This window comes from Benincasa hispida, chromosome 11 (genome assembly GCF_009727055.1).
Source record: "Benincasa hispida cultivar B227 chromosome 11, ASM972705v1, whole genome shotgun sequence".
In the NCBI taxonomy this organism is placed as follows: Eukaryota; Viridiplantae; Streptophyta; class Magnoliopsida; order Cucurbitales; family Cucurbitaceae; genus Benincasa; species Benincasa hispida.
In genome coordinates this window covers 30543774-30553626 of record NC_052359.1, presented here as the reverse complement: position 1 = coordinate 30553626, position 9853 = coordinate 30543774, and the positions used below count along the sequence as shown (strand labels likewise).

Here is a 9853-nt window from a genome sequence, read left to right as displayed (position 1 = left end):
AAAAAACCATCCACTTTTCAAAGATTACAATATTGAATATTATAAACAACTTTATAAGATTTTACCTAAAATTTAGAAGGTTTAGATATAAACTGATGGAAGAGAAAATCAAATTGTAGAAGGAAATCAAACAAAAGACCTCCTCCTTATATATTACATTTTATAAATATGCCACATATAGAAAAGTTTAAAATAATTTACAATGATAACATTATAACAAATTGCAGAATTAATAACAAAGGAAAAAATAATTATTGGACAAACCTTTTCTCGTCAACACAGAAGTAAGCCTTCTGACTGCCTTTACTTGAATTGGCAACATTGAAATAAATAGCAGTAAGCTCGAAAAGCGATTCACGAATCCAATCTGAGATAAAATTCCCTACACATTCAATTAAATAAATATTCCAAATCCAATAAGGAATCATTCTGACAAACCATTCCTACTCCCAATCAGTACTCATTTTTTCATTAACAACCAAACAACCAAATCCCTTTTCCATTTATTTTCTACACAAGAATCCCTTTTCCATTGCAAATTCCAAGCTCCCAGACTTAGAGTAGAAGTTTGAAAGAGAGTTGCCACATTTGCATCATGGGGATTACTGGGCTCATGACTGCTATACGTCACCAAATATTTCTCACCAGGAGAAAAATCAATTAACTTAACCTACATTTTATATATTAAAAGCTTAAGGCCTTTGGGAAGTTAGCAAGCACTGTTAGAAGGTCTGGAGCAAAAAACAATAACAAACCTGTTGATGGGCAAAACACATCAGATGGTTAAAGGTACTTGCTCCACCCCAAACTGCAGCACCCTGTTGGTGAATTGTTGCTAGGTAAGTCCTCAATAAGGATCACTGAACAAAACTCTCAGTCCAGAACTGTAAAAGAAAATTATTTAATTAAGATAGGGTTAACAGTCCAAGAGCACAGATGCCTAAATTGTATTAATATTATATCAATATCCAAACATCAACCAAAACAATCTAACCAGGAGAGAGTAGCAACTTTAGATATAAAAACAAGTCCAATACTCAAGACAGGCTAAAGGATGCTCACTTGACGCTTGTAAACAGGCTCAGGCTTCAAATGTCTAGCATCATTTCAGAAAACCTCAATATCGGAACCAGATCGGATAACAAACTGATCCCGTGCTTTTTCATCAGTTAGCCACTGTTGAAGATTCTCCTGAAATGTTCAGAAGTAAATAGCAATTAGCATCATACTTCCACGACAGCACAATTTGATCCATAAAATGACATTCTCCCATGGTTCTTTTTCCCCATGGAAAATATTCAGCTAAGCACAGCTCCCAGATAACCTTCAAATGATCCATAAAACCCCCACCTTTCCTCAAGAAAACATATCAGAAGAAGCAGTGGAGAAGCAAAATCAAGTAACGTTTCAGATAGTTTATCTTAAGAATATATGGGCTAATTTCAGGAGGGGCCCACTCATCTGGGACTTTCATAAATCTATCGAAGTCCTTAAACATGTTAACTGTAAAAATATGAGCTCTATCCAGCTTGTACCCATCAGTCTTCTCTTTAGCAAGCCCAGCCTTCTACGATATGATTGAAATTAAATGAGATGCTCAATTCATGGATCAGAACTACAGTATTACACACAAGAAAAATGAGATTACACACACACACACGAAAAAAAGGACGTACAACAAAAAGCCTGGAAACACAGCCAAGTGCAAAAACAACTATAGTAACAAAACGTATAGGAATAGAATTCTATGAAGGTAAACATACTCTTGAATGAAACACATGTCTAGTGGTAATCCAAAATATCACATTATCATATAGTGCACACTTTCTGAATGCTAGAAAGTTTCCATTTCAAGACCATTCTAACAAGGAATATTTATGATGTACCACTAATGTTGTGCCAATATATTACTGGTATGCAAAGACAATGAGAGATTAGGAAATAATCATAACAAGTTAAGTCAAACAAGTCATTAATTCACAAACATCAAACTACCTCTATAGTATTTATATTCCACCTCTAAATGGAAGATAGGATGATGGTAAAAGAGAGGTGTAAGGCACCATTACAATGGATGGACTGTGGAGGTTGAAAGTAGTCCCACCCAAAGGGACTAGAGTTAAGTACCAGCTAAGCTAGAAAGTAAGATGAGGTTGCAAGTTTCTGTCACTCTATTGAACTTCATCAAATGCCAACAAGAACTAAAAGTGGCAAAGATAGGAGACTTTCATTTTATCTTAAACAATATTTATACTATAGAACCTTATTTCTTCATAATACTATTTAAAATACATTTTGATTTGATAAATATATGAAGTTTCAGAGAAAAGTTAGCAGAAACAACACAAGAGTGCATGAGATAATGAGAAAGTACCTGTGGGGTACCGTACTCAATAAAGCAGTAACCTAAAGTTTTCTGTGTAGTAGGGTCAACAGGCATCCACAAACCATCATCCTTAATTACTCCAATATGTCCAAAAATTTTACGAACAACACCTTCGAGCTTCTCGAACTTCTCCAGAGGAACAACCGGAAGATTGTCAACAACTATAATGTTTCCAAACCCAGAATCAAACTCTAGACTCTCCTCTTGTAGAACCTTTTCATCATCACTATATACATAATTACAGAAAAGTGAAGGAATATGAGCCACAAAATGGAAAAACGAAAATAAACGAATAAACCCATCACGTTTCAAAGGAGAGCTCCGAAAATGCAAATTAAGATACAAAATCAAATGATAAAAGTATAAAGCTTTGACCTAATGATTCTGAAATCCTCGCCAGGAGGGAGACGAATAGCGCCAAAATCAACTTGGGAGAGATCTATCCCAAGCCGACCAGTCGTTTCCTTAATCTCCTTCATCAGCATCACGTCTGCCATGACGAACTAACTAGCTCCGTCGGCGGCAAGATTTGAATTAGCAGTAGGTCTTCCACTGCAAGGATTTATTTAACGTAACCTAAGATCATTTTCGTAAGAAAAAAACAAAATGTCTGAAAATATATTGAGGAAGGGAGGGAAAAGAACTAACGATAATGAGAAGAGTATAGAGATGCCAACATCGTGAGACGACACTCGCACGAAAAATATCAGAAATATCATCCAAGCACATTAAAATTTTTCTCGACATGTCGGGTTGAAGCAAATCCAAGAAATCCACACAGACTTCCATTTTTGGCAGCTTACAATAAGAAAATCCAGCAGCTTCCAAAATTTAGACCTGAGTTGAAAGGGAAAGAAACATACTTATAATTCCCTAGTAACGTACTGATACAAATTCAAAATTCTGATCAACTCATTAACCAAAATGGCTCGAACATAATTCCAATGAACAATCGTCAAATGAAAAAATGAGCATACAAAATTTTAGAATAAAAACAATAAAACAAACAATTATGGTCGTGGACTTAACCCCTCAAAACGAAAAACTTCAATTGCAATGCGAAACCAAAACTTCCTCGACAGAGGAACAATCAACGAAGAAAATTAAAACCCCATTAAAGAACGAAGGAACATAATTCATTCAAAACCCCCAATTCACATAGATGCAAAAAACGAAAGGACACCCCAGAAGATTAAAGAAAATGGGGGAAAATATATAAAATCAAAGAGAATAATAAGAAAAACGAGGCAATAACTCAAAATTTCCCATCATTTTTCAACTAAAAAGTCTGAATGAGTTCATTACCAGATACCAATTTCATGAAATTAAAAGGAGAAGCTAATGAGTGACATAAGAAGAGAGAATGAAAAGTAAAATTTAGAAGAAAACGAGAGATTTCTTAGTGCTTACTTCCATCGGAAACCGAAAGTGTCCCCCAAGAAAAGCTTGTGGAGAATCAAAGAAACAGAGATTTGGTAGAGAAAGATAAGTTTCAAATAGATGATTATGAACGGCGGCAGCCGATGAGATGGTGTCGAGCAGGAACGGCGGGGGGGGGGGGGGGGGAGGGGTTTTTTTTTAAAAAAAAAAAAAAAAGAAAAGCAGATCTTTAATGTCGGTTTTAAACCGACATTAAAGGTATACCTACAATGTTAGTTTAAAACCGACATTAAAGATCCGCTTTTTAAAAAAAAAAATAAAACCGACATTATACATCCGGTTTCACTTTTTCCAACCGACATTAAAGCCCAAAATTCTTGTAGTGTGTGTCTAGATGTTCGACAAGATCCTTCTTTTCATCATATGGCTTTATTGCTGGTACCTTAAACTTTTGTGGAAGCTCTATATCCACTATTTCATCTGTGAAGAGTGGATCGACTTGATCAATTAAAGTATCCAAATCAAATCCATCCCCTGCCCTATTCTCCTACATGTCTTCTACCTTGTCTTGCAGCTTCATGAGATCAGCTTTCCATGGCACTTTTTCACTAGCTTCCACTACTTTTTCTCCAAGAATTTTCTTAGATTTGTCTCTCAGAAGCTTTTCAATTGCTTTGTTTCTTTTCTTGCTTCTACAGATTGGTCGCGACCTTGGCCTTGTTTTTCCTCGTCTTTCTTAGCTACCACTCGTATGTTGGACTTCAACCCCTAGAACTAACTGGAAACTATCTCGGCTCCCTCATACATATTTACCTTACCCTCACCATGCCTCTATTCATTCTTTCTTCTAAAGATTTGGAAATCCCTCTCTCCCTCTTCCCTATGCTCTTTGTGCTCGCTCCTATCTTGGGGTTGTTTCTCAACCAACTTTGAACAATGGAGACAGAATTCATCCATGCTCTTAGTCAACAAAGCTTTTTCCTTGGTGGGATCGTAAACCAGTTCATTTTTTTTATTCTAATTTTATCGATCAAAAAATTCAAGAAGTCGGACGACATCTCGATCTATGTCATTCATTCTAAAGCATCATACTTCTCCTCGACTCGGCCTCCTTCCCTAGCCTAGGCTAAGGAGATTTACTTTCCTTAATTCTTTGTTGATGGCGATCCTAATTTGAATCTTCACCATTCACATCCATTTCCAGGTATCTTATACTCATCTTCTTGTGCATGCAAAATCTCTTCTATTCATAAGAAATATTTAACTCAACTTCCTCATAGTCAATGACAACTATTGATGCCAAAATTCGGGCAGGGTAAAATCGTATGTGACCTTTCACGTGATGACAACCATGATTTTGTTATTTAAAGAAGAATGTGACCTGCATGAAGAAAAATCTTTGCAACAGGCTTCAATACTTAAGTTAGCAGGATAATCTCTAGAGTAATAGAGAGTTTGAGTATTCAAATTGACTTACTTCTTCTAAGAGTTTAACTCTATATTTATAATGTTCGTTGATGTAGGTCTTCTTCTTTTAAGGGCCATTTGGATTGAGATTTTTTCAATGCCCAGGAATTAAGGATGTCTGGGAGTTATATATTTGGGAATAAAATTACTGGGAATCAAGGATGACTATGTTTGGTTGTGCATGGAAAACAATGTCTGGGAATAGTATGTAGGAATTAAAAAAAAAAAATGAGATTGTGAAAACAAGCCCATGAGTGTTTATGCCCAAAGTGGACAATATCATACCATTGTGGAGATAGTTTGAGGGTCTTGTCCCTAACAAGCATTTGTTGAAATTCCTTGAATCTGTTTGTTGGCGCTTCGGACAACCAAGTACGGGGGTCTCGCTAAAAACATTCTCTCTAATAATACTATTCTCCCTCTGCCCGTGGACGTAGCTAATACACTGTTAGTGAATCACATATATCTGTGTGTCGATCTTCTCTATCTCTACATTTCCTTTTTTTGTGTTCTTTAATTGTCGATTTCGTAACAATACGATCGCTTAAATTATATGCACAATCGCTGAGCTTCGCTATATGATCGTTTACAAAATACTATATGATCGCTTAAATTATCTACACGATCGTTGAGCTCTGCTACACGATCGCTGAGTAACAAAACGCTATACAATCACCTACCCAATGCTATACGATCGCCTACCAAATGTTATACGATCGCTTACCAAATGCTACACGATCATTGAGTGAGTTACATGATCGCTGAGTAATAAAATGCTATACAATCGCCTACCCAATGTTGTACGATCGCCTACCAAATTCTATAGGCCCACTTACTAAATGCTACACGATCACTAAGCTCGGCTACACAATTGCTTAGCTCTGCTACACGATTGCTGGGCTCTGCTAGATGATCGCTGAGTAACAAAATGTTATATGATCGCCTACCCAATGCTATACGATCATTTACCAAATGCTACACGATCGCTTACCAAATGCTACACGATTGCTGAGTAACAAAATGCTATACGATCACATATCCAATGCTATATGATCGCCTACCAAATGCTATACGATCGCTTACCAAATGCTATATTATCGCTTACCAAATGCTACACGATCGCTGAGTAACAAAATGTTATACGATCGCCTACCAAATGCTATACGATCGCCTACCAAATGCTACACGATCGCTGAGTAACAAAATGCTATACGATTTCACGGCTGGAAGGAAGGGAAATTGTGGTAGGAAGCGGAAGAAGAAATGAAAACCCATACTTCTCAATGGGTATGCAATTCCTTCATTTGTATGGGTAAAAGATACCTAGGAATTGTCTTTTTCAAGATAAATAAACAAATCCCCCAACCAAACATGGGCTTTATAAACCCATTCCCATTCCCACCCTCTTTTCCCTCTAACCAAACGATCCCTTAGGATTTTCGAGCTATATTTGGATTCTCTATTCCTTCCTGGGTTGGCCCCTCAATGGGGAACAATTTCCTTAGGGTTTTCTTGGGGGTCATTTATCTCTAAATATATTATATGCCCTTTAATTCCAAATTACCCATAGAAATCTTGGGATGGGAGTAATTGCATTTGACAAAAAGTCAATAGCATTATATTTTTTTACAATGTTTATTTTTTTTAGAAATAACTAAATGGGGTGTTTAAATTATTAAATAAATGTGCATAGAAGATGAGAAAAGAATTAGATACAAGAACATTCGTGAACTTTATTTGCAGGGACTTGTGTTGCTTCTTCAATCTTTCTCATCTTCACCTCGTTCAGAACATTCTTAGCCCACTCCGAAAAGTGTGTTCTGTTGTATCTGTTAACACATTATCAGAAAATAATTATTATTTTTATTATTATTGGCATAAATTTAGATTAATAATCCTTTTAGTTCAAGGGTCAAAAAAAGACCAATTGGGAATTACATTCAACAGAAATCTAACACATCGACATATGTCAATTACAATTTAAATAAGCAACCTCAATTATATATCAAACTTTGGTATATTCAACACCAACTTGATCAACATATATCAGCTGGTATAAGGTGTATACACGTTCAGCCAAGAAATCAAATGTGCGAATCCCCACTTCAAATTATTGTACTTAGGAAAAACATATAACTATGACTTAATATTTCTATTAAATGTTGATAAAATTATAAGTTGTGACCTGGAATTTCAAATCGTAGGTCCCTAAACATTAGAAACATCTTAAGTCTTAAACTTTTAATATTGTGACTAATAGATCATTGAACTTTAAATTATGTCTAATAGCTCATTGAACTATTAATTCTTTTGTTTAATAAGTTTTTTTTTTCTTTCGATCAGTTCAACAACAAGTGAGTAAAAGGATTCGAATCTCTGACGTCTTGATCGAAAATATGTTATATATCTTAAACTAATCAAGTTATCTTCGAGTTAGCCATAAATCATATAGACATACTTGTCACGAAATCAAAAAATCTAATAATTATTAATCATAAAATTGAAAGTTTAGAAATCTATCAATAACTCATTAGACACAATATTCAAACTTCAAGGACACGTCAAACACAATTCTAAAATTTTGAAGATCCAAACTTGAAATTACTTTGCAAGCTCAATGAGAAAAATGGAAAAAAAAAAAAAAAAAGTTTAGAGCCAAAAGTATAACGATATGAAACGTACCCAATGGTGCCACTTTTGTAAATGGACATACAGCGACGATCGTCGGGAGCATAAGGACAGGGAGGACCATGAGGGTCTCTCCAAGCACCTTGATGCCTCATTCCAGACCAGCTAGCAATCCAATGGTACACATATTGGCCAATGCCTGCAAGTTTGAGCCACCCTTTGGGGAAGAATTCCATTACACTGCTGTTTCTGTTCATTAGAATCATGTTTGTCATCTGTGCTCCATGTGGGGAAACCAATATGTCTGTCTTCCCCATCAAACTCACCTGTTTTTTTTCCTTTTCATTAGCTAATGATCAAAATGCCAATATGTATATATATATCTTGTATATTTGAAAGAAAATTAACAGGGGTTATTACCATATAGATGACACTACGGAATATAAGAAATGTTAACCGTTTTAGCCTCTAAACTTTCATGATTTTGTTGCCTACTTAGTTTCTAGATTTCAAGAAGTGTCTGATAATTAAGTCTCTAAGACCCTATCTGATCACGATTTTGTTTTTTTGTTTTTTTTAATTTTGAAATTTATACTTGTTTTATCTCAATTTTTCCATTTATATGGTTTTATGTTGAGCTTTCTTAAATAAACACGTGAATTTTTAGCCAAATTCTAAATACATAAATAGGTTTTTGAAAACTACCTTTACTTATTTTTAAATTTAGACTTTCTTTTTTAAAACATTAATAGAATGTGAATGATATGGAAACTTATAAGTGAAAAGTAGTGCTTATAAACTTAAATTTAAAAAACGAAAACACGAAAAAACCAAATAGTTACTAACTGGAGCTTGAACTTTTAGTTTTTGTCTAATAAGCCCATCAACTTTAATTTAAAAAGTCTAATAAGTTCTTGAACTACTTTTAAAATTGTATACAATCGACCTTTGTTGTATATAAAAGTTTTCAAGCTTAAGTGATCATCTAGATATAAAATTAAATTTTATGTTTTATGAAACTATAAACTTTTAATTTTGTATTATGTAGTTTACTGGTTATAAAATTAAAAGTTCAACGACTAGATAATTGAAGTACAAATGAACTAAACTTATGAAAATTTAAACGGGGATTTGTTATTAAGTATTTTTAAGATGGACTTTAATAAAATCATTTAGATACTTTCCAATAATAAAATTCATGTTTTTTTTTCGTACAATAGATTGTATGGATTTAAATCCCAATCTTATTGATTGTTAACATTGTATGCTAATTAAGTTAGGCTCGTTTTGACAATAAATTTTATATTTTAATGTCATAACATACTCCACTCAACTATACTTTTAGAATATAAATAGATATATCTAGGACAATACTAAAAAGCATCAAAGGAACATTAATAAAACCAAAGAAAGAACACCATCATAAAAATATTGAGGCCAACTTTTTTTATTTAATTCTAACCGTCCGATTTCAAACCTGTTCTCTCGCTAATATATGAATCAGAAACCCACCACACAAATTACTTTTTAATTAAATAAATGGTTCACAATCAAACATAACATAGTAGATATAAAAGATCAAATTATTTTTAACTAAAGATTAAATATATCGAATAAAGATCCTAAATCTTTTTAGAGTTTTCTCAATTTTGGTCTTAATATTTCAAAATTCTCAAATTTACCCTTAAATGTATTAGAATTCTCAATTAAATTTTTCTTTGAAAATATGATTATAGACTTTGTTAATAGAAAATTGATGATATGTATGGCTGATGATCCCACCTTGAAAAAAAAAATTAAAAGATATCACCAACTTAATAAATAGACTACTTCACTCATTATAAATAAAATTATTAAATATATCTCATTAAAATCTCATTTAAAAAATTAAAACTCCATTTGGTAACCATTTTGTTTTTTTAAAAAAAATTAAGTCTATTTTCTCCCCATTTCTTACAATCATTGGCATTTTCTCCTAAGATAATTGTTGAA

The 9853-nt window shown here is 33.8% G+C and overlaps 1 protein-coding gene across 1 annotated transcript; it reads right to left on the bottom strand.

Annotated features, from left to right (window-relative positions):
* Positions 1 to 6784: 6784 nt before the first annotated feature.
* Positions 6785 to 8186, bottom strand: LOC120091787. Its single transcript, XM_039049907.1, has 2 exons — positions 7916 to 8186; positions 6785 to 7062 (listed from the first exon to the last, which is right to left on the bottom strand). Exons 1-2 carry the CDS (start codon positions 8176 to 8178, stop codon positions 6942 to 6944), a joined length of 384 nt encoding a protein of 127 aa, XP_038905835.1. The 5' UTR covers positions 8179 to 8186; the 3' UTR covers positions 6785 to 6941.
* Positions 8187 to 9853: the final 1667 nt, after the last annotated feature.

Bases quoted from the DNA above. Each gene is read 5' to 3' on its own strand.
- LOC120091787 (XM_039049907.1), bottom strand. From the start codon at position 8,178: ATGGGGAAGACAGACATATTGGTTTCCCCACATGGAGCACAGATGACA. The intron at 7,063-7,915 runs GTACGTTTCATA...ATGTGTTAACAG, and splicing joins TACAAAAGTGGCACCATTGG to ATACAACAGAACACACTTTT.